The following is a 25,834-nucleotide window of genomic DNA, read 5'->3' as shown; positions in this document are numbered from 1 at the left end:
AACCCATGAAAACCCCTCCATTGCTGTAGAAGCAGGCAATGCAAAGGGTGGGGTGAAAGCTGCTGAATTCCAAATTAAGATGGCTGACCCTGTCACAATCCATCCCTGCTCTATAAGCCTCACAAGAGGTAGTCCACTCCTTACTAATTCTCTACTGAGCATGTTGCTGCATGCTCTGAAATGCACCTGGAGAGGAACAGTGTGTTGGTCACGTGGGCAACGGTGCTAATTGTAATGTCCGAGATGGGGAGGGGTTTATGAGGTCATGGTGGAACCACCTGTCAAGAAACTGATTGTTCCTGTCTGTTTCTTGGTTCAGTTTAGGCTTTGGGTCTGATAGAAGCCTGTAACATCATCATGACTGCAGTTTCAGAGCTGGGATTGAACTACACAGGTGCAATGATGCCAAAGCTTCAAGCTCTTGTACCTACATTGCATCATTCCCACAAAGGACTGTGGGTGAGAGTATGTGCACTGTCCTAGATCAGCTAATTAGGATCAGGTCAGTTGCTACAATTTTGGATAAAACATGGGTCCTCATTTTACCCCCACTCTCATTCTTATTGCTTCATTGCTTTTGGAAACTGTGTGGTTCCTGAAGGGATTCCTACCTGATTTTCTGCTCTGGACCTGCTCACCTGGAGTGGTGCCTGCCCAGGATTTCAAGTTTTTGGAACTTTGTTTGAACTCTCTTGGTTTACCCAGTCGGGTTGGGAGACTGCCAAGACTGTTGGGAAGTGTGTTAGTTATCTAGTGTTTGTCGTTTTCCTCTGTTTGCAGAGTTGTATATCTGTACCAGTCTGTACTTTTGTTAATAAACTCTTTGTTGTATAATCTGGTGTGCTCTTTGGAAATTTGCAAGCATCAATCTGAATCCAGTTCTTTGACTCATTTTGGTCACAGCTACCCAGTTGTTTACTGGAACTTGATCTGTAAAGTGGTCTACATGGCAGGGTTGACTTTGTTTAAAACCTGGTAAGGCTGGGAATTTGCCCCCGTCCCACAGATAAAGGTTCAGTTAAGACTGGCTGGTGGCAGCTCATTAACCTGGAAGTGAGGACTCACTCCCAGTTTGGAGTGTTTTGCTCTTGACCTCCCACTCAGGGCAGCTTGTGAATACAGCCTCCTTGACACCACTATCTATATGCCATAAAGAATCTAAGTTGATGGAAGGGATGGATCAAGCCCATTTATGTTTGTTGAGTGGGACAACAGACATGGCGAATATCGATATATCTATACCAAATTCAGCAGGTGCCACCCTGCAAATGGGCATAATCAGCAATTGCCCATTCATGCAGATTCTCTGTTGCGGTCCTCACCTTATGGAACGGCCTGCCTGAAGTGGCTGGGAGGGCTCCCACTCTCCCAGCTTTCTGCAAAACTGAATTATTCAAGATAGGTTGGCTGATGGATGGGGAGAGACGGAAGCAGGAAAGGAGGAGAGACTATAAGGGCTGTCAGGGAAGGGAAAGAGGAAATAGTGGAGGAAAGGGAAATGAGATTGCTTAAGTCCTTGCAGGTTCCCTGCTTCTCCACAGACTGAAGAGAGATGGGCTTTTAAGCATGTAATAGAAACCAATCACTTGGAGACTGAGTGAGGAAGAAGTATGGTAATCCAAAATTCTACAATTCAAGACCCACCTTTCAATTTGGTCTGATGTCAAGTTAAAGGACTAATTCCTAGAAAACCTGTAATTGGTCAAGGCTGCTCAGACAAGGCCTAATTGACACTGCCCTCCCAGAAACACATTGTGCTTGGAACCCTTGTTCCTTCCTCATCATCATGTCACCTATTGGTTGCTGAAGAGGAGGTACAGCATGGCATGTAAGAAGGGTGTTTAGAGTATAGCTATTAAAGATGTTGTCTATGTACTAAATGCATGTGGCTATGACCAGCATGTTCAGTTAAATCATTACCATGGTAGGTTACACAGGCGAGTGGAGGGTGGGGGCACAATGTTTAATAACTGCTCCAAAAGTTCTAGAATGTATATGTCTTTGCTGTTTAATAAGCCACTGAGGCTCCCAACTATATATAACTTATGCTGGGCAATCTGGAGAAGCTCATGTGTTCTTGAAAACAGCTATCTTGGCTGGAGAGAGACAATTGTTTTCAGGGGTTTGAAGGTGGTAAGAGTAAGCAGAGCTGCTCATAGTGTGCGTAAAACTTATCCCACTGTCCCTTCTGGGTTTTGGAGTGTTTCCAAACCGTTTGCCGGAAGGTAACAATGGGACAAGAAAACAAGAGCAATTATTCTGCTTTCATACATTTTCATCACACCCTCTTTTCTTGCGAGTTAACAGGATTCTGGTGGGTAGGATACAGCTGAGAGAGAGTAATAGTAGATTGGGTGAGAACAGAGAGAAATCTTGCTAAAACAGGAAGTAGCTGGTGATGCTGAAAGGGAGAGGGGAGCAGAAGCTAAATCTAGCATCTAGCTTTTGCCACTTCCCTCCCATGTGCCCCAGCACTTAATGTGAGTAGGGGCTACTGCAGACCAATTTCAAAACTTGGGGATGAAAGAGAAAAGTGGCCACCCTTTGTAACAGAGGTGGGGGGAACTTCCCAGCAGGAAACTTTCTGCTGGTTCACATATCATGTAATTGGTTGATTAGCGTGCATTTAAGGGCTTGAAGCTGAAAAGCATTGTATTTGAAATAACATGAAGGTATCTTTGGTTGCTAGATGTGAGGCAGCTAACTGGCACATTCAAGTCATTGTTGATAATGTACTGCAGGTATGAACAAGCGTGGGTGGATCATCCCTTTGAACAGGCCCAGCTTCAGCGAACACCTTCCCATTCCTTTTTCCAAAACACCGCATGCACTAATGCTCTCTAAGGCTGCAACACATCTTTCTGGGGCACATACCTCATCTGAGAAGCTTTGCCTTTGGCATGCTTGCATGAACAAATGGGAGGCACAATGGAGCCGCATGGCTATTCATTGGACCTTGTCCTGTCCAGCTAGAACCCACCAGTAAGATTCTTCACCTGTTAACATAATACTTTCATTGTATCAGCTACTGAGTAGAAAATTCACAAAGGAGAAGTGGGTGGCATGTGCTTCCATTAGCTAAATGGCTGCTCCACCAGATCAGTCTGTCGTACAAAAGTAGCTTTGTGACCAAACAGAAAAATATAAATTGTACAATGAAAACAAAACATCTCAAATATGTTTTTTTTAAAAAGGTATCTTGGGGTGGAGGGTAGAAAATATATCCTCAGAGGCTGAAATTAACAAAGTTTTTTGGTTTCTGGTCTGCACAGCTACCAGGAAATTATATTTCAGTGACAAAACACACAAGCTGAACAAACATTTTAAAAGAACATTCACTGATGGGATGCTTTCCAAGCCAGCATCACAGATTAGATGTTATCTAAAGGCTACTAAACTACACATGACTAATGAGCAGGAGAAAACCCTGCAATTTTGAGCTGCAGTTAATTCTGGGTAGCCCTAGAAGCAGAAATGTTTTTTTTTCTTAGAATGACCCTAATGACAAACATTTTTCTAATGCTTCCTGCTTTCGAGAACTTTTGTAAGTTATGAGTATTCTTTTCTTCCCAGTTCCACAGCACACAACTATGATAGGTTTGAGCTATGATAAGATGGCTCAACTCTCATAAAACAATTATACTAGGTGACAATGATGGTTATTGATGATCCCTGGCTTAGGATGACAAGAACATTTTATTGCCCAAAGCTAACAGTTTGGCCTGATTTTGTGCTTTGTAGTCACACTGGCCACTTATGCAAAGTCTAAGGAGCCGTTGGAGGTTGCCTTCCCACAAATTGGAGGCACTGGGGAAGACAGTAGGATTCTCTAGATAATGCAATGGCAATATGACAGAGCTACTTCTGTATTAAAAGAAGGATCACTTTCACACTCTGGTGGCATCAGCAACTTATGAATGTAAGTGAAACTAGAGCTGCAATCTTGTGCATGCTTACTTGGGAGTATGTGCCTCTGAACTCAGTGGGACTTACTGTCAAGTAAACACATTTAAGATTGGCTTGTAAACCACTTCAAGTCCAAGTAGGTCAACTTGTAGAATAGGAAGGCCCAGATTCTGCAGCACCCAGCTAGGAAAACACTCCATCTCTGCTAGCCAGGCCTTTTTAAAAAAATAAAAATAGGTAAGTCATTTCATTAAATTTTTTTTAAAAACATGAATCTTAATATTAGACAATGTTGTATAAGTTACAGCTGGTCCTATTTGTGGGTTATATACATATTTACAAAAATAAGTTAAATTACACAGGGTACATTAAATGAAGAGGTTGGCACTGTAACGCAAGGTCCCCTTTTTGCCTGGCCACAATGGTAACAAATCAAGTTTGATCAGATCAAACTGCTTCATGCAGGGGGGAGTGTGAAGGAATAACAGACTTGTGCATGAGAAGGAGCTGGCCTACAAACAAACAAAAACCCTGCCCGCACACTGATTTCAGATGAGACGTGTGGGGCTTTTCTTCCTGAAGTGCCGAGAGCTTGGAAACAGCTAAACTCCATTTGCACTGGCCTTGCTACTCCGAGAGGTTTCTATTTTTGTCTAGAATAAAGAAAGAGACAAAACATCACACGGAGGAAAGTGGAATTGATGTGGTGTTTTGATATACCTGTGGAAACAAAATGCTTATAACCTGCTACTAATCACAGTGTGCTTAGAAATGAGGCCCATTTCATTTTTAAGTATATTAAGGGCACAGTGACATCTAAGGCTGTATTGCCCAATATCACACTAGTTCCTCTGAAGTCCCACCATGATGTTGCATTTGACTGATTTTGTGATATCTTTGGCTGTGGAAACAAATTGCATTCCTCAGCTGGAGGCAGGGAGTTGGCAATCTTACAGCATTCTGGTTTCAACATTGGCTAGAAGATATAATAATAATAACATTCGATTTATATACTACCCTTCAGGATGACTTAACACCCACTCAGAGCGGTTTACAAAGTATGTTGTTATTATCCCCACAACAAAACACCCTGTGAGGTGGGTGGGGCTGAGAGAGCTCCAGAGAGCCGTGACTAGCCCAAGGTCATCCAGCTGGCTTCAAGTGGAGGAGTGGGGAATCAAACCCCAATTTTTCCAGATTAGAGTCCCAAACTCTTAACCACTACCCCAAACTGGCTCTCGTATATATTAGTCTATGTTTTCTCTACTGAAGAACAAGGAACTGAATTTACTGTTTATGACAAATAGAGTAGATGTGGAAGTCTTTTCCCCTCCCTTGCCAAATACAGGACACTGCTTTAATTGCTGTGCTGCAAACTACAGACTGAGCAGAAGCAATAAAAGCCAATCCACAGCTGTGGACTGCAGGCTCTACTGCATTCAAGTGCATATCAGATGTAGGGTAAAATAAGTATGCTCCTTGGCCATGCAGATGCTGATGTTGCACATTGTACTTTAAAAGAATCAAGTTTTATTGGGCAGTTCAGTTTCCCAAAAACCGTAGCTTTAATTATATAGGAAAAATTGAAAGAGTACAAACAGAGAGCTTTTGTGCTGGACTGTGAGCCTGGTTTAGAATCCAAGTCATGGCTTAAGCTCTCAGACATACATACCATAGGTTAAAGCTTATGTTTACTTAGATTCTCTGCTGTTCAACATTCATGTTTCCTTGGTGCAGTGGACTCAGGAGAAATAATGGCAGCTGTTCTATGGCTTCTCAATTCAGACATCATGTCAAGCCATAGTTTACAAGCCCACTTCAAACTATGATTTTTGACCCTGGATTGCCAAGTAACTGCAAACCATGCTTTGCCTATCCTGATATCATATTAAAATGTAACTAAGCTTTCTTAACCATGGTTTGGCATGTCTGAAATTTTCTTAAAACTCTAATTAACAGATATGGGCAGATTGTCTGAAGCAGGGCAACAAGGGAATACTCATTCTTATTTGGATTCTAGCACCAAATTGAGTCAAGGAATGAAACACAGGAGAGCCCTTCTAGCTATGATCAGTCATTTTTGCTTATTAAATTGTGTTGCCATCTTTCACTTTCTTCATTTGCAGGGCAGGGAGCACATTATGGTTTCGGTCAAGTACAAATTTAATCCACTGATTATATGCTAAGAAAATGTCGTAATGCGACATTCCCCCATGGGTCAGAAATGACTCCGTGCATGCACAGAGGACTACCTTTACCTTTTATATTTAAAACAATAATTCACTGACTAAGACAATTAATCAACAAAGCCACCTTTCTTTATCAGCCAACTATCTTATGGCTGTGGCTCTATCAAAGTTACCTTTTTAAAATAATGAGTTTGTGACGTGGCATAAGAAATCTGGTCTGGATATAAAACTCACCTTGACTGGAGGAGGGCTGACCGATACTTGAGAAACTGGTAACTTCTCTGTTGGCTGTGTTATAAATTCTTCACTCTGCAAGAGAGGGAGGAAATGAAGTCAATTATTAAACTTTACACATTCCCATTAAGGTTTAGGAGTCAGGGAAATTACAATTAACCCAGCTAATCTTGTTGAAAAAGCATCCATGTTTACTATCCTATCTTCTGGGAGTCCAACATCCTTTTTGCTTACTGTGTTTCCATTAACATTCATAAAGTGAATTCAATGGCTAATACTTGTGTTCTAACTAATGAGTGAGGTTCATGCAGAATTGGGGTGGTGGTGGGGGGAACCAGCTTCTCACCTTAGTGCCTTGCACTATGGGGGCAGAATCCAGCAAGGTCTCGTGATCTTCAGAAGCAGCCACTTCTTCAGCAGCTTTGCTCGACAGAGGCTAAGACAAAACCAGACAATTTACTGTCACTATTCACCTTGCAGATTTTGAAGCAGAAACACCACCTTGATTATGTACCTGAATGCTAGCTGGGAGTTTAGGCATCCCTCTTGAAGGACTTGGATACACAAACAAGGAGAATGTCACTTGCATGTTATGTGACCATGCTGTCAGGCAGCACCAGATTAATGGAAGAAGGCAGCACAGGAGCAACCCCTGCGGTGGCAGTACGTGTCAAGGAATTCTTCGCTGCTGGGCCAATGACAAGAATACCTGCTCTTTCCAAGGGTTTAAGTAGGTGAGACAGTGGGAGACCTGATTTTTAAAGCTGATAGTGGCTGTGGGGCGGGGTGTGGGAAAAATTACAGATACTGTCTACTTCGTTCTCACATAACCTGCTTTTCAGACTTCAGTAAGTGGGGCAGGGGGTCCATATGCACAGCCAAGTTCAAAGGCCTGCTGTTCAATATATTCAAAATTAAATCTGTAATCTATGCACACTTAACTTAGACTCAATGGACTCAACACTTTAAACAAATACAATATATTTTAAGAGCATTATGGTAGTCTATACTTCATTGTCAAAACAATGGAATAACCGCATGAGGTCTGAAAAGGAAAAGAGGAGGTTGGTAGCTCTACCTCACTTGTAAAGGCTGCTGTGGCATTTTCCACTACAATCTCTGTGTGCCTCTCATTATTGTCTCCCATTGTGAAACTGTAAAAGACAAAATCTGTTTCAACCCAACCACTGCAGATCCCACTCACGTCAGCTGATGTCACTGTAATAGGTTTGGGCTTCACCTCCGTCAAGTACAAGGCACGAGAAAGAAGCAACAGTGAAGGAGGAACATTTTCTCGCAGATGTAGATCGAGCCACTGTGCAATAGAAGGATGAAGAGAAAAACCAATCTAGAAAATCAGGAGCGTGAACTTTGGGTTGTGCAGGTGGAGAGGGGCTTTTATAAATCTGAACAATCACACCACAAGTGGTTGGACTCAGTCACTTTCCTGCTTAGGTTAGCATCCTTCTTTACATGATTGGTGGGACTGTGGCTGGGGTGTGGACTAGCTCATTCCTGTCTAATGGCATGATCTATCCCATAAGACTGAAAGGCTCTAAATTGAAAAGAAGTGTCCTGCTTCATATTCCTCTCTCTGGAGGCCTTGATGCATGACCAAGACATCTCTGTAAGTGCAGGCCAGCAGGAAATGGCCCCAAACAGGCCTGAGATCCATTCCAAGGGAAGGTACTCTTGTGAAGACACCCAGATGAAGGAAATCTCTGATCATCCCCTGGAGACCAAACCTGACCCAATGTTGAGAAATTGGTGAATGGATCTTCCCAGTGTTGTCTAACTGGAAACAGAAGTAACTTTGGGTCCCAGTGCAAAAGGAAAAGTGTTCACCCTTTCCCCTCCCTGCTATGTGGTTTCACTGATCAAAACCAACACCTGGGCTATGATTAGCCTGGAAAGGCAACAGTGGGCACAAGTAAGGACAGTGTGTCTGCCTCTTTTCTCTTCCAGGCCTAATCGCCAGGTGAGTAACTGATTGAAACCACATGGTTGGGAAGGGTTAAACTCCATTACCCTCTGCATAGAAACCCAGATCTGAATCACAGCTCCAGGAAGCTATTTCCAACGAATCTCTGATTATGGACCTGCCACCATTTCATCTGTAAGCTCCCTGCAGAGAAGGCAGGGAGCACATTTATCACTCAATGATGGTGGAATGTATGGCTCCTATCCAGAACTCTGCTCCTTTAAATTCCCGCTACCCTTGAGCTAGGGGTGGGACTTGGGCACTCAGCAGGCCTCCTTTGCTACTGAAACATTCAGCTGAGTTCAGACCACCATTGAAGCAACACCTGTCTCGTCTTGGACTGTCAGTATTTAACCTCACCCTACTATGTAGAACCTGCTTACCAATACCTGCTAACCAGAGTCAGAAGACTAAGACTGAAAAAGGTGTCCAACTGAAATTTGGTCACAAAGCTATAGCCACTATTCGAGTTTCAAGCCCTCTCTACATCTCATTGCATTTCCATACATTCAAACTCCAGAGAACAATGAGTGCTGTCTGCGTAGAAGAACCCTAAAAGCAGAGCCCATTCCTCCCTTCCGCACCCCAAACTTGCCTGCTTGATTTGCTCTTTCAGCTGTTCTGCTGTGAGGCCTAATGACCTCATTCCTCTTGCCCTGCATGCACTTTGTAGCTCAGACACACTCAAGCCATTAACACCTTCCTTGGCAATCATCTGTGTACAGCAAAGAGAGATCAAATGAACATCACTTCATCCTTTTGGAAACTGAGACCCTGTCCCTTTCTGCAACAAGCACACACTCTTGAGCGAAGCAAATATATAAGCCATGTACTAGAACTAAGGGAGTACCAAATAGTCTTTTTCTAGCAATGTGGATTGTTGTGCTGGGTCTTCCAACTGCTTAAGATGCAGGCAAGCCTTGACTTGTAAGGCTTGCCTTGAGAAGGAAGCCCATAAACTGCCAGAATAACCATTTGCAACTTTACAAAGGGCTGCACATTTGATTGGTAGATTAATCATCTATAACTTTCGTTGAGGAACATGTGAGGGCCAATTTCAATCAGTGAGACTGTGAGTTAAGGGCATATGAATCTATTTGTTGAGACTGTTGTGGTTTCCGGCATGTTATCAATTGGGAAAAGAATATATGAAGCTGCCATATACAGACAGACTCACAGTACTATGTTCTCTGACTGGCAGCAACTAATTGAGGTTTCAGGCAGAGAAAGGTCTTTTCCAATACCTGCTACCTGAGGTCCTTTACCCAGAGGCTGAACCAGGGACCTTCTGTATAGAAAGAAGATGCTCTACCACCAAGCGATGACTTCTGCCGGTCTGAAACCACTTCTATATGGAGTCCTACTATTGCTATATCTAGCTCAACATAGTCTCCTTAGATTAGAAGGTGTTTCTCCAGATCTTTCTAAATACCTGCTATCTAAGATGCCAGGAATTAAAACTGGACCTACTTCATGCAAAATACGTGTATTGAGCCATAAAACTTCCATAATGAAAAAGAAAATACTTTAAAAGATGGCTTTTCTTTCTAGCAAAGAGTAGTAGCTTTTAAGTTGTGAATTTTTACTTTTAGTAGCTGAAAAAAGTACCTATCGTGTGATTTACAAAATGTACTCAATGAAGTTGATCAATACATTAATTGATTTGAGTCAGATGACCAACTAAACATTCTATAGCCCTAGACTTCATCATCCAAAGCTCTATGGATGCATGATCAATGCAAGAACACAATTGTTGGATGTAACTAGAAATGGTACTGAAGGAAGAACTGTCAACGCACTTTGGCTAATCCAACCATGGGCATCCCTTATTACTAAAGCACTCTTTAATACAGTGTGCTAGACTTTCACTGACAGTTTGTCCTGCCTTCTTGATGGCATTGGTTGATTGGTGCTGATCTCACAGTGAGGTTGTATTGGCTGGGCTGGTATCATGGCTTCACTTACTGCCAATGATTGAACTGCATTCATATCACACAGTAGCTGGCCAATGAGTGTTTAAGAGCATGCATAAGTATGTGGAACAGAAACATTTTGTAACAGGGGCATCTATGTCATACTACCTTGGAGATGTAAGAAGGTGTTCACAAACTTTGAACATCAGATTTTATTAACTGCAGTATTTGTTAGAACAACACAGGCTTCCATATGAAATCTTGTTGTATGGATCAGGTGAGAGATTTCATAACCTGTTCTTAAACTGACACATGGTACTTACTGCTTTTACTACAATATGACTTTTAGTATTCAAGGACTCTGCTTTGCTTTTGCCTTCTCAGATGGGGCTGCAGAGCATATACAAACCTGTCCCCATCTCTCTTAGAGTTGGGGGGGCACCGCTATAACTATTGGACTTTAGATGTAAATGGCATATAAGAAAAGAGAACTGACTAGATGTGAAAGGGAAAAGCCAAGGCTGCTGTACCTGCATTATTCAAGTCTACCCCATGCATCTATGGTTTCTTACTTCATCATCTGCTTTGATAGACCTGAGCTTCATCAAGAGCTGGAAGCGAAGAAGGTTATTGGTGCCAATGGGTTGTAGCTCCAGCAGTTTGCAGAGGGCTACTAGCTGTGGGCGCTCCAGGTGTTCTAGGGTCAGTTCATCCTCAAATAGCTTGGTAAACTGTACAATCTCCTGGGTGCTGGGCTGTTGGCCACTATGCCGAACCTATGCAAGGCAAGGGATAAAATTCCAGTGAGAACGTGACCATCATGGCCCACCAGCCCAACTAGCAGCTGAGCGAGAAAGAAGCCAGGTTCTTCAATGAGCTTGTCTCCTCCCCAGTATGCAGACTGAGGACCACTTACATTTCCTATTTAAACTTATTTATTTAAAACATTTATATGCTGTCTCTCTACCCAAAGAGGGTCCCCAAGGAGCAAACATTAAATACATTTTGAAATAATTTAAATTTAATATTTACAATAGTATAAAAACAATTCAGTAAACACATACACAAAAAGACACAACAAAGAATAGGGAGGAGTACCAATAACAGTTATTGGGGGGGTATGTTAAACAAAAAGTCTTCACCTGCTGGCAGTAGAATAGAAGGAGACAGAAGAATCTCCCTGGGGAGGGAGCTCCAAAGTTTTGGTGCCACAAGTGAAGCAAAGGCATTTATAAGCAATTCTACTTACTTGGGATTGCCTTTTCAGTCTTGAATGCTTGAAACAATCGTTTTCAGGTCAATTAAGTTTTGAGAAAATGTCTATGCTGCCCTTACAGTGGACTGCTTGCAGCAACTCACCAAGTATTTACTGCTTCTTTTAAACCCCACTTTCACTCCCCCTTCTGATAATATGAATTATGGCATCAAAATATTCTTTGCCCACAGGAACCCTATATTGCAGTGAAGCTAGTTTGCACCTACTTGCATCTGTGTGGCTTGTCTGTATCTTAATGTAAGATTTTTAGAAGGAAAACTACAGCCAGCATATAAGGACAACATTAAAGTGGAAATCTAGTCTCAAAAAGGCATTAAAACTTGGCAAACCAACACATTTCTACTGTGTGTGTACTGGGAGTACTAAATCTCAGCGTACTTGGCATGTAAGTAGTAAGACATACCAATTCCAGTACTGAGATACTACTATTATCTGTGAATGCAACTGACATACAGCATAAAACTATCAATGGGAAATGAGGTGTGTGCGATTTTTATTTTCTATCTGTATCGAAGGCTTTTGTGGGCACAGGAACTCTCTAAAGCCTACCTGATTGGAACAAGTTAATAGCCTTATCTTGGTACTGCAGCCTTGTCCAATTATGAAGCTCATACCTTTTGAACATACGAAGAGAATTGCTTGGTGGCTTCTCCTGTAGAGGCTTTGTTCCTCCTGGCCATCTCTGCAATGGTCTCCTGCAGGAATTTTGCAATTTCCAGCTTGGCACTCAGTTTTTTTCTCTGCTTTTCTTCCTTTTTTAATATAGAAGAAAAAATCTTGGCATTTATCTAGTGCTTTAAAACATGCAACGCTTTGCAGTTTCATTCTCAGAAATTCTCACAACAGCCCTGTAAGACACCCTTTTTATTGTCCCCCTCTTATCCTCCTCCTCCTCCCTTCACTCATAGTTGGGTCAATGTTTCCATAGTGAAGGCTTTTTTAACCAGTTATATTTTTATCCTGTTTTTTAAAGCTGAAATACACTCTGACAGTGGTTCACATGACTCACTTAATACAACTGACAAAATGTCATACAAGTGTTCTGTAGGGAGGAGATTCTCAAGTGCAGCTGGATCCAGGCACAACGCAAGGATACCCTGTTGCTTCCTACCCTACCTCTTATGGCACCAAGCACCACACCAGACACCATTCACAAAATGTCTTTGAAAATGAGCTATTGGTACATTATAAGTAGGCACATGTGTTAGACCAATTGTACAAAATATGTAACAGGATACTGCCTGGAAGTTATTGCTAATACACCAGCTCCTTGTCATAGGCTGCAACACTGTCAGCACAGCAAGGCTCAGTGGCTGACTCACTTGAGCCGTTTTTAATACTGACCTTTTTGGACTCTGTTTCAAAGGTTGAGGGCAGCATCTCAGGAAACAGTTTCAGAAATACAGGCAATAGGAATTCCATGAAGGGCACAATGATGAACACCAGGAAAGGAACCAGCCGGAAGAGATCAGCAGATGTTCTCAACAGCTGCAATGGTAAGAAACACAAAGCAAACATTTAGATTTAATTAAGCTACATTGCCCTTCCACCCATTCGTATTGTCTGAGTAAGCAAGCAGCTCCTAGGGAAGTGACAGAAGCAGGAGTAAAGAGCAGGGGGTCTTTACAGGAAGGGCTCTGGAATTCCTTCCCTAGAAAAGCCTGCTGGTGCACCCCTGGTTTTGGGGGTTTTTTTTAGGAAGCCAGTCAAATAATTATTTAGGCAGTGTTTTATTATTCTGTACAGCTGGATGGCTTTTAAATGGCTATCTTGTAGCTACTGTTAGACTTTTTCTACGGACCAACACTGCTACCTACAGTTTTTCAAAAATTTGAAAGCATGGAACGGAAAAATAAACTTTCTCCTCCAGGGGATTTGAGAACAAAAAAGTCAAGAGGTCTACAGTGATTTACGATGACAGCACAAAGTACAAAAATGTACTTGTAAAATATTTTGTTCAAGCAAGATAAACTTACTCAGTTTTATGTATATCATGAAATTACAAAGGAGAACAATGCACTGTAAAAACATAATTCTAGACTAGCTGGTCTGATTCAGCAAAGCAGTTCCGTATTATCAGACTAATGACAACTCGGAAAGAGCCAATAGACTGTTCCTTATGAAGCAGACATATGGGCACTGGGTAAGCTGGTAGCGCACCAGAAAACATTCTGCTGCATTGGACCCAGCCAGCAAACCAATTCATTGACCTTTCCCATAGCAGTGGCATATATGCATAAGGAACTGAAAATGCTCCTTGTATATTTCTTTGTACTTGAGAATCAACTTCTTCTCACTGCTTCATCAACTGAATGGACCTGACTAGCAGACAGCAACGCAGTGCAACAGAAGACTTGTTGTTTCTCAATTAACAGTGCTATGCCCATGGTTACTGCCAATGATACAGATCACTTTGAGGTGCAGGGCTGGGTTAGACTGCAGAGCATGGGAACAAGCCTTTGGTGTTCAGGTAGATTTGGGAAATCTGTCAGTCTGTTTGCTGGGTGGGGCTACCCCTGCTCCCGCACCCCCTTCCATGCGGGTGCTGTATAATAGGTGTATTCATCCATGATTGATCGTTGCATGCAGTAAACTTTGCGATGTGAGGGCACTGCTATGCACTGTTGTCACTAGGCCTATGGACGGACAGACTGGAGACCATGGAGAGTAGCGGTTGACTGTGGATGGAAAGATTGTTAATTGAAGAGGATGAGAGAAGCCGGTTATTGTGCTAGTTTCCATGGAAGAAGTTATTCTTTGCTCACCCTTCGCCTTTCTCTCCTCGTCAGGATCTGCCCATGCAACAGTCTCCACACCATCCTAGCAGCGACCTTTGTGTCAATCCAAAGCAAGTGGAATCCATTATAGTAGTGTTTCAGTTCATCCACGATCCTCTGCCGCAATGATTTCTTGGGGACAGCAGGAACGTTGACCATCTTAGTGTCATTTTGTACAGTACTTTGCTTAAGCTGAGGTTTGTCCTGAGCCTCTTGGTGCCTGTAAGCTGACGAGTGAAGCAGTCGTATGGGCTGAGTTAGCAAGTGAGGTAGTCCAGAGCTCTGCTGTGTGCCATGGAGTAGCTGTTGACACTCAGAGTCCTTTGGGTATGTTCGACTAAGGTGGGAATCTACCAGCTGGACAACTGCAATGGATGGGGAAAATGGGGAGCAGCTGGAGTGCACAAGCAGGTGGGGTCCCCTGAAAAAAGAAAAGAGAATCCACAATTATTACTGTTGCCACAGGAGCATGCATTTTAGATGGCTTGTTAGCCACCCAAAGTTGTCAGGTCACCATTTATCACAAAGCCCCAGTTTTACAGAAAAAAATCTGAAAACTTGTAAAAATTACATGGAGGGGGTTAAATCCCCCCCTAAACTAACACATTTTCTGTGCATGTGCAGAAACATTATTACCTCTTGCTCTATTGATGGTGGTGGCACCTAGGGCTGGGAGATACTCAAGAGCCTGCGGCACCATCACAGGAGCCCAAGAGACACACAGCACCAGCACTGTGCAAGCCCTGGTTGAGGCAGGGGTGATGGGGGAGGCCCTGCCCACACCCTGTCTATGAACAAGGCTACCCTTGCACAAATAAGGAGGCCGGGGGGGGGGCGGGAGAGGGTGAGCTCAAGTCAGGCAGTAGGAGGGCCACCATTGCGGCTAAACTCGGCAGAGGCAGGATGCTCCTGCTGCAGCAAAGCTTTGGGTGTGTGTGTGTGGGGGGAGGGGTCTGAATGAGGTGGGAATCACCTCTAGCATGCCAAACCTATGGGCTGAGATGGGGGGAAATTAAGAGAAGTGAGGAAGCACGAAAGCATGGTCACAGTGCCCCGGGGTGGGGGGGAGAGACCACCATAGCTCCCTGTAATCACACCACTGCAATTTTCATGCCCACCCCTTGTGGATTTTTTAAAAACAAGATTTTACTTCTTACCTGGACCTGGCTATTGCAAGGAATATGTTACAGCTGTAGAGGGCCATGTTGCCCTGGAGTTGGTCTAGTCTATGGCCTGACACAGAAGGGAAAAAAAATTAGAATTCTCCAGCGGCTTTAAGAAAACATTAACTCAACACAGCAATAAACAACTTAAGTAGAAATCTATTCAAATAGCCAATCCTATTAAAGTCTTCAATAACAGCCTCCACCACAAAACAGAAAATGTCCAGATTGTCAGGCAGAGAAGTTTCATTTGTCACTATACTTGTAGCCAGATATATGGGATTAAAGACCACTTTACACACATCACAGCAGCAAGAGTATACTTTCTACCACAGGGGGCCACCACTAGTTCCAGTTCCTGGTGCACATGAGATTGAAAACATGTTTGATGTTGTCAAGGGATGCCCCAGGTTATCTTGGGAGGATGAGTCCTCATCAGAGTAGGAGAACCTATTTCTGAGCCCTGCCCTGGCAGACACTCCCTGCAAGATGGATTCCTTGGCGCCCCCATGAAGGGAACGTTCACCAGTACCGCCCCCTGATCCCTCAAGCCAGGAAGCCCCAACATAGATCTACCTCCTGCCACACCTGCCACGATCTCTCTGAGGAGCAGAGAAGGCAAACAGCTAGGGATGAGTCCTAGACCTGGCACAGAAGTTCTCCCTCAGCAGCCCAAAGCCTCCCCTCTACTACGGAAGCACCAAAAGAATTCAGTAAGTCACTGCAGGATCTGGGTCCTGTTACTACTCTTGAGTAGAGGAGCTGACTTAGTTTGCCAGATGAGCCTAACACTGGACCCAGAATCGCCTGTAGAGAAACTCCCTATATAAACCTGCCGTTAAGCTAGAACCAGTGTAAAATCAAACTGCCTGCAACCTTGCTGACTAGTCTGCCAGCTGCTGGAACCCTCTGAATCTTAGACCTTGCCTGCCAGGGACACAGCCAGAAGTGAAGAAGTTGTACTCCACAGACATAAATTCCTTTCATTTGCAGAAATTATAGGGGATCCAAGCCCATATAAAGAGGTTTTACAACATTTAAGTATATACCATATTCTTCACATTACAATAGCTTCTATTAATCTTTCTGATTCCTTGCAATGATAGAGAAAGAAAGTGAAATTATGCTGTACAAAGACCAGTTAATTTCAACATGAAGCAGGGCCTGAGGATGTTTACAAACATTGGCTAATGCTTGGCAAATGACTCAAGTGCCATGAGGTGCTAACACAGTTCCTCTAGCAACCAGAGCACATTAACATAGAGGATAAAATATCAGGCTTTTGTAGGTTATCCCATAAAGCTTCTCTGTAACGTTGCTGTACACCACACACAAGAACGACACTTAGGATGGGTTTAGAGGAGATGAACTCAAAAATTCCACAAACTTCACTGTCCTATCAATAAAAAGCACCATTCTTAACCCTATACTCGGCAACATCTAATAGGGCCTGATGAGAATAGTCGAAGTGTCATGAATGGGTAGATTTCTCTCATATTTTGAATACAATAATTGCTGTAAAGAGTATTAGACTACAACTGGGGAGATTTTGGTTTAAGTTTCCACTATGCCATGAAGTTCACTGGGCCAATCTTGGGCCAATCACTGCCTCTCAACGTAACCTACCTCATAGAGGGGGAGAATAAAATAGAAGCTGGGAGAATCACGTACACTGTCTTAAGCTCCTTGAAGGAAAAGTGGGATAAAAATGTGACAGGTGAAGTTAGAAATGCCATCTTAGGTGAGAGATTGGTATATAAATATCTGAAAAAAATCAATCAGAAGCATAGATCCACTGACCAGAATGGAGAAGGAAAACTCAGAGAGGTGGTGATAGTTTTAAACAGCAAAGCAAGGTGTCAAGACTTCTAGGTTTGCTATCTCTTTCCTCTACAGTGGATATTCATACAACATCACAGCTCCAGACCAATTAGCTAAGAGAAGCTAACTCAAGCCCAACAACTCTCCTTCACATCTGCACATCAGAATGAATGCCTAGAGGCCTTTGAGATTCTTAAAGAGAACAGCAGAATAAAAATGCAGTAAATAAAATTATCTGGTCTAGCATTTTTTTCTTTTTCCAAGAGCATCCACCTCAATTCTTTCTACCTGTTTAGTGCAATTTTATCCCACCTGTCCTCCAATGAAACAACCCTAGTTTTCCACTCCCATTTTATCCTCACAACAACACTGTGAAGGTTCAAGTGTGTATGACTGGGCCAAGGTCATTCAGCAAACTTTATGGTACAATAGATCTGAACACCTATCTCCCAGGCCCTAGCCCATCAACTTAACCCACTACTCCAGGAATCCCTTTTATTTCTGTACACAAAGGTTCAATTTAGTTATCACAATTTACAGCCATTAGTGGGACACTCCACCCCATATGGCCTGCTTAGCCTGTATAATACTTCAATTTTAGTTCCTCTTCGAGCAGGAACCCTGGGTTCTTGCTGCGCTGAGTAAGCACTTTCATAGGCTAGCCTGTCCATACCCCCATCAAGCTCTGCCAACCTCCAGGTGGTGGCTGGAGATCTCCAGATGACCAAGATCAGTTCTCTTGGATAAATGGCTGCTTTGGAAGGTGGACTCTGTGGTATTATACCCAGTTAAGGTCCCTCCCCTTCCCCAACCCCAACTCTCTTCAGGCTGCGCCCCTAAAATCTCCAAGAATTTCCCAACCTGGAGTTGGCAACTTCGCCCTTTTCCAGCAGGCGGAAAACCTGCTCTGGACTACCGCTCCGTTACAGAAGCCTTCCACGTTCGTTTAATGGAAAATATTCAAACGTATGTCTATATCCTCTTACCTACTGCCCCGATATTTTTCCTCTACCTTCCCCACAGTGGGCCTCTTCAGCCCCAGATTCTTCTGGGACAGCTGACCGCTCCCATAAGCACCCGCGCCTACAGGAAACAAGGGACCTCTCTACTTTTCAAAAGTCTCAACTCTATGATCGTCCGCAACGGCGGAGGTTTGAGGTAACTGTTTTGAGACGCAGCCAATAGGAATGCGGGCTGGGGGTAATAGGCGGAGGCTGGATTCAGGGTAAGCGAATGAGAGCATGGGGGGGAGGGGGCTCCCTTTGGGTATCGGATGAGAGGGCGAGATGAAAAGTAAAGAAGGGGGTCGGTTGGGAACGCGCACGCGCTGTTTAAAGGTTGCCGTCGGATTTGGTTAGTTGATTTGACGGAACAGACTAGGCGGTTATTTTCCCCCTTCGGAGCGGGGGCGGTGGATGTGACGTCACTGCATTTTGCCTCTCAATGTAAGGCGGGTTGTCATGGAGACACTTTTGGGGTAGAGGACAGGAAGTGAATGAAGGTAGCTTGATTTAATCAGGTTTTCTCATTTCTTTGGTTTTAATAATTGACAGAAAGGAAACAAAACATAAAATAGAAGGGGAAAACAGATTGTTTTTTTTAAAGGACAGAGCTAAACCGTTACAAAGTACTAAATAGGGCTGCCATCTGCCTGGAGAAAACATACCCTGTCCCTTTAATAGATATTTAATAAGGTGTTGTTTACCAGCTGAAGTTATTCACCTCTGCGCCATTAAAAGCTTCAACTGTCCATTTCAACACATTAAGACTCTTTTGAGGCAGGATATTTTTTTCCATCTCGTTGCTAATCGTATAGTGATACAAACGTTTTACTCTGCTAGGCATAATATGATCTCCAGCCCCTAAAGCACATTTTTGAAGGATAATCCCACAGGCAAATTAAAACAATAAAAATAGGAGATTGCAAGCAACAGGATATGGGAAAACAGCAGCCTTAAAATCCTCTCTCGAAAATCCAATGTAATAAAATGTTAGAATTTTTTCTAGTCAGAGGAACAAGAAAAAAATGTGGAAGGAGAGTAGTTGGGTCAAAGAAACCCCAAATGAACAACATCCTGTCCCCCAAGGACTGAAACTGCTCTGAAGGTATCAAAAACTTGCATACAATTCTTTACAGTTAACAAAAACACAAAAGCTGGATGAAGTTGCCTGACATTGACTTGAATGCTGCCCTTATCAGATTTGAAGGGCTGCTGGGATTTAGGGAGTGCAGCAGGGAAGGGAGTCGGGCAAGCAATTGCCATTCAATACATCATCAATACACACAGTCTTCTTATATAGACCTATACATAAAGTGCTAGTGCAGTCATGATGGTATCCCCTATGAACAATTATTTTTTCTGGAGTCCATCAATATTCTTGGAATTTTCTCAAGAAGTTCATAGGGTCAGAATTCAAGTATAGGTCCAGACAGACATGTGCAGGTTGGGTAAGACCATCAAACGGGCTGACCGGTTCATTTGTGGGGGGAGTCCCGTTTCCGAGTCTCACTGTGTGTATTGATGATGTATTGAATGGCAATTGGAATTAGGAAATAACAGCAAGAATACTTTTGTAATTTTTCTAAGTCTTTATTTCGTCAGGATTTCACAATTGTTGTTTATTGCAACCTCCAGGTGGTGCCTGAAGGTGTCCTAGAAGCACAACTGATCGCCAGATGACAGGAATCAGTTCCCCTGGAGAAAATGGCAGCTTTGGAGGGTGGCCTCTATGGCATTAATCCCCATTGAGGTTTTTCCCCTCCCCAAACCCCACCCTCTGTAGGCTCCACCCCCTGACCTCCAGGAATTTTCCAAGGCAGAGTTCACAACCCTATGTTGAAATGTTTTAAATATAATAATTAAATTGTGGCTGTGAGGGCGTGATGGAGAAAATCTACAAAAAAACCAATCTTGGGGACCCTATTTGGGTAGAAAGTCTGCATATAAATGTTTTAAATAAATATTTATTTATTTATGGGGATGCTCCATTGCCAATGTGGATCTGTCTGCATTCACAGCAGCAATGAAAGGAACCTGAAGAATCTCACCCTGCAGAGCAGCCAACGAAACCTCCTTTCTGCTACCTCCCACTCCTTTGCTAAAAGGAGCTACTGATTGGGGTTTGATGCTCAGCTTGAGAGGATGAGACACACAAACACTAAAAAAAAATGGGATCATCTGGCAAAGTAACAAGAAAGTACAGAGACCTGGATGATGGTGAAAACAAAGATAGCTTTATTGAAGAGGAATAACTTAAATACACTAATTCATTCACAATAACACCAGGCATACAACAGCGGTACCAAATACCCATGGCTATCGTTGCTCATGACAAAGGAAGACCAGGTCTACAAAGAAGGGGAACACATTCTCACATCCTGATCCTAGGCATGTTACTCATAAGTCCCACTGTGTTCAGTATGGAGCTTGTTCCTCCATGATGGTACATTTAGGCTTCCAGCCTAAAGAATGTAAGGCTGCCTACCTGAAGAAAGGCCATGGAGAACCTGAAGCCCAGTCACACATTACAAAGGGGAGTCAAGAAACTGGAATCCAGTGGAGGGAAGGGGAAGCTGGAGTTCAGAAGACAGATGAAAGGAAGGAAGTCTTTACTCAACCAGTAATTAAATTGTGGAATTAACTGGACATAGTGATGGGCATATGTATAGATGGATTAGACAGATTCATGGAGGAAAGGTCCATTAATGGCTACTAGCCATGATAACCACCAAGGAGCCTCCATATTCAGAGCCAGCAAACCTTTGAATACCAGTGCTAGGAGGCAACATCAGTTAGGGTCTGACTTCGGTTCGGTGTTGGTCCTCCAGGGCAAATAGTTGGTCACTGTGTGAAACAGGATGCTGGACTAGATGGACCATTGGTCTGATCCAGCAGGGTTCTTATGTTGAAGTTCTATTGTATTCTCTCTCCCTCTCTACTAAGCTTCATCAGCATCTTTCCCCCATCTGATGATGCTCAGTAAGTCATATATTCTAAGACAGTGTTGTATGATAAACACATATTTGAACTTTTTGAGATAGGACAAGAACTAATAATCTAATGGAGAGTTAGCAAAAAAATGCATGCCTTGTAGCTCTCAGACTTATGATATGTGACTTGGAAGGTCTGAAAGCTTGTATACCCTTGTTCTATGACTACCTAACACATGGACTGTACCACATATCATTGCCATGAATAAGGGAACAAAATTAACACGGGGAGGGAGACTGTGTGGGCAATTCTTCAATAATACAGATAAAGAATCTGTAGATATTCCAAAAGTGGATTGGTTGCATTTTTGCAGTCTCTAGTTAATTTTTCTACTTTTTTCAGAAATGCTTGATTTCTGGGAAGAGATAACAGTTACAGAACTCACTTTCTTGTGAATGGTAGGCAGGGATTACTTCAAATATTAGACTTAATCCATAAGTAGGAGTAATAGTCACACAGGGTGAGAGACTGCAGGGGTAAAGGGGCAAAACTGATGTTTATCCCTCTCCCTACTGCAGCCTCCCAACATGTAGTTCCCAGGGTCTTATTACACTAGTAATAGGAAAAAAACAGAATGGTTATGTGTTTTCTTTTATGGCAAGCGTCCCCAACCTTGCTGAACCTGTAAGCACTTTGGAAATTTTGAGAAGTGGTTGTTAGAACTACAACAAAATAGCTGCCATGGTGGTTAGGAGGTTCTCTACCATTCAGCAATGCAACTTATTCTCAGGTAAGTGTGCATAAGATTACATGCTGGCAATCCCAAGAATTCCTGCTTATCAGTTACCAAACACACTTCTTATTAATTGGTCTCAAAGCAATTACATTTACTCCAAACTACCTCTCCAGCAATACAATTTCAGTAATATCCAGAAAGGATATCTACATATTTCAGAAAGCCAGAAAGCAGTTATGGACTAAACGGTAGAGTATATTCTTTGCATGCGGAAGGTTCCAGGTTCAGTCCCCAGCATCTCCATTCAAAAGGATACGGTAGTATTGATGTGAAAGACCTCCACTTCAGATCCTATAGAGCTGCCAGTCAGAACAGACAATATTGACCTTTGTAGACCACTGGTCTGACTTGATATGGCATTTTTGTGTGTTTGAGGCAGATGTGTTCAAGGAAATCAGAAAGGAAGATTTTTCTGGTCACCTTCAGTTTTGACGGCTAGTCATATTCTTTAAATAATGCTTGTAAATGCTTGCTGTTACAGTCCATTCTTCCCAAACCTAGATAAGACAAATACCTTATTTGTGAGTTGCAATGTAAAGTAAGAGGAATGTTGAGATGCATGCTCCCCCTGTGTTGAGAAACTAGTAGAATCTTTCATCTCTTGTCTGATCATATGTCTGCTTTCCTTGCTACTTTATCTTGTTTCATTAACTGTTTATTCTGAAAACAGGCATCACCATTCTTCCATCTCCCCACCTGATACCAGGGGGTTTTTTTTGCTGCTGTCAGTGCTGCATGTAAATACAATTTAGTTCTCCTCCACTTTTGGACTGGATACAAGAGATTTGATGCACAAACATATTCCTTTGGATGCTTTGCATTTGGACGAGGGTGGAATGAATTGCAAATACTTCCCTGCATATCTTCCACCCATAATGATACTAGAAACTATTGTATGTATTCTCAGGCTCTTGCCTAGCTGCCAAACCCCAGCTGCTAAAATCAGAAATGCAGAGAGAGACAGAGAGAGACTGTAATCAGTCCACCAGAATCGTGCTTGTTCCTTGGCTTCATGTAATGCATTAGTAATTAAATGCCACTTTAAAGGCATCCTCCATATCCCAGTGCTCTGTGTATTTTATTTTAATGTAAACAAACGTGGCACAGCTTGGCTAATGTAAGCCCTAGCTTATCTTTTCTATATTCCGTGACAAGCATATATTTCTAATGTTAGCTAAAAAATAAAAATAAATCTAACTCGGGCATTCAACTAGTTCTTTATTACGGTTTCCAAATGGCATATATTCAATAATTCAGTATTAGTGGTGGTGCTTTTCTCACCCCCACAAAAACCCACCCACATTCATTTACTATTTTTTGATTGTCCAGTCTAATCTGAGTGGGTTACAATAAACTGAAACACACAAATCAGAAACCAATACTAAGAACTGGGCAAAGAAATCAAAGTGTTAAAAACCTCCTCCATCCCATCTTCATGTCTGTTCTTTCCCATTTACTCACAGGTTTCTCTCTTAGAGAGGACCTCTCTTGCCCCCTCCCAAAGCAGATGTAGTACATAAATGCCCCTAGCACCCTCATCACAAAGAACAGTCTCTAATTTTATTCCAGTGATGGGGGAAGCTATTGCAGTGGAGCTGGCTTCCTGCACTGCTGCATTCCCCCACATTTAATTTTACTTATTTATAGCTTGTCTTTCTCATTGAGACTCAAGGCGGATTACAAAGTGAAGAGAGAGAAGAAAAGTAATCATATAGTATAGGATTTTGGATGGACAATGCAATAGGATTAGGAGTACAAAGTTGAAAAAAGTGAGCAACCATGTTACCCATACAGTATCAGATATATAATGAAGAATGCAACAGTACTAGGAGTACGCAATTGAATGACGTGAACAGCCAGTTGCCCAGGCCAGCCAGGATAGTGCAAGCAATGAAGAATTTTGGATCACACAGGTACAGGCAAAGCAGTCCCCACTCCCCACTTCACATATATATCTCCCAACCTGTAGTAGTCTAGCACAACAAGGAAATGAATATGCAAAACCATACTGCCTAGTGTGCTAGTTTTCTACATGTAGTATTGCTTTTTTAAAATATGGGAAAACTTTCAAAAATAGGATGCTCCACAGGAAGTTTTAGTGTTTTACCCAGCAGCCAAACCCAAATACTGAAGTTACAAACTTAGCAACTTCTGTAACTGATTCATCAAAATTTGGAATTTGTTCTACGTCTTACAAAATGAAGAGGTAGAATTCTGGAGAGCACCATTCCAGCACCCAAAATTCTACCATCTCCTTCTGTAAGGTGTAAAATGATACTCCAATTAGGGTTGGCAGCCTCCAGGTGGTGGCTGGAGATCTCCCGGAATTACAACTGATTTCCAGGCCACAGAGATCAGTTCACCTGAAGAAAATGGTTGTTTTGGAGGGTGGACTCTGGAATTATACCATGCTGAGGTCATTTCCCTCCTCAAACCCTACCATCTCCAGGCTTCACCCCCCTCCCCCAAATCTCCAGGAATTTCCCACCTTGGAGATGGCAACCCTAATTCCAATATACTGAAGCAGTACTGAATCCCTTTTCACCATTTTGATTTTCTTGAGAATTCTAGAGAATTCAAACCATCTCCCACTAAAAATTCTGTCACAGCATAATACTTCTCTACTTTCTAATATTCCAAATCTTTCAACACACTAGAACAGAGCAAAATTCTTCCACAACTTTATTTATTTTTATTATTACTATGACTACAACTACTGTTGTTGTTATTCTGTCTTTCTCACTGAGATGTAGGTGGATTTGATAAAAACTACTCAGTCTGCAAGTGGATTACAAAATATAACAACACTTGAATCTAACAAATTCGTAGTAAAACAAAATAATGCAGTGGGGCTGGGATTGAAAAATGAAAAAAAAAAACAACGGAAGCAAACAACTGTCTAAGGCAACAAGAGAATCAGTGCAGGAAAACTGTATTCCTAACAGAAGTAACCTCCTGAACTATCGATTATGCCACAGCTTCGCTCCCTCTACAAGTATGCTGTCCTGAACCACTGAGTTTTGTGCATTTTTTGAAACGATAGAAGTGTGTGAGTCTTCCTAATAGCCTCCGGCATACCATTCCATAATGTTTGAACCACTATAGAAAATGTGCATAAATGGTTAGTTACCAATTTTATCTCTTTACGAGGTGGCTCCTTAAGGCGTCTTTGTTCAGGTGAGTGAAGCTATCGTAGTTGAACATAACAGGAAAGGTGGTCCTGCTAGGCTTGCCAGGTCCCTATACCTTCCCAGCAGGAGAGGGGAGGACCCAGTACTCACTGGGTTGATGTTCTTTGTTTGCATGCAAAGTGTGCATGCTCCCAGCACTGATGCGATGATGTCATTTCTGGAAGTAACTTTGTCATGTCTGCCAGGAGTGCACATACTGTGCACATTTCCAGGATGCCTGCAGGTGGCAGGCAATCACGGGGGGCTCGAAACCTCCAGCTGGTTGCCAGCAACCAGCAGGCAATTAGGCAAACTGGCAGGTGCCTGGGATCCCTAGGTCCTGCAGGTCCTGCAGGTCCATGGGTCAGATATGAGGAGTGGGAAAAAAGCATCTTGTATCTGACGAAGGCAGCTCCGACTCTTGAAAGCTCATACCCTTGAAATCTAGCTGGTCTTTAAGATGCAACTGGACCCAAATCTTGCTTATATAGTATATATTTATCTGTGTGTGTGAACGTAAACACCATCACTGTCACTGGCAGAGACATGAAGGTGAGTCTCCGCTGCACTACGAGATATCTAGGAGGAGTGTGTGACAGACAGGACTGGTTCCAGCTCCACTTCTGAAAAACAGCCAATGAGAGCTGGAAGAATGCTGGGCCAGTGACAGTTGAAA

At 42.7% G+C, this 25,834-nt stretch overlaps 1 protein-coding gene across 1 annotated transcript; it reads right to left on the bottom strand.

Moving 5' to 3' along the window:
• Window positions 1–3,215: 3,215 nt before the first annotated feature.
• Window positions 3,216–18,320, bottom strand: LETM2 (leucine zipper and EF-hand containing transmembrane protein 2). Its single transcript, XM_054997167.1, has 11 exons — window positions 18,247–18,320; window positions 15,434–15,509; window positions 14,265–14,697; window positions 12,844–12,987; window positions 12,114–12,251; window positions 10,796–10,999; window positions 8,906–9,025; window positions 7,534–7,644; window positions 6,676–6,765; window positions 6,330–6,404; window positions 3,216–4,559 (listed from the first exon to the last, which is right to left on the bottom strand). Exons 2-11 carry the CDS (start codon window positions 15,478–15,480, stop codon window positions 4,509–4,511), a joined length of 1,413 nt encoding a protein of 470 aa, XP_054853142.1. The 5' UTR covers window positions 15,481–15,509; window positions 18,247–18,320; the 3' UTR covers window positions 3,216–4,508.
• Window positions 18,321–25,834: the final 7,514 nt, after the last annotated feature.

The sequence above is a fragment of the Eublepharis macularius genome, chromosome 14 (assembly GCF_028583425.1).
Source record: "Eublepharis macularius isolate TG4126 chromosome 14, MPM_Emac_v1.0, whole genome shotgun sequence".
Classification (NCBI taxonomy): Eukaryota; Metazoa; Chordata; class Lepidosauria; order Squamata; family Eublepharidae; genus Eublepharis; species Eublepharis macularius.
This window is presented reverse-complemented; position numbering and strand designations above follow the sequence as displayed.

Excerpts from the sequence above, each read along its gene's own strand:
- LETM2 (XM_054997167.1), bottom strand. The coding sequence starts at position 15,480 with ATGGCCCTCTACAGCTGTAACATATTCCTTGCAATAGCCAGGTCCAG. Across the intron at positions 11,000-12,113 it reads TCTCTTCGTATGTTCAAAAG|GTTCGGCATAGTGGCCAACA; the intron begins GTATGAGCTTCA and ends TGCCTTGCATAG. Across the intron at positions 6,766-7,533 it reads TTACAGTGACATCAGCTGAC|CCTCTGTCGAGCAAAGCTGC; the intron begins GTGAGTGGGATC and ends GTTTTGTCTTAG.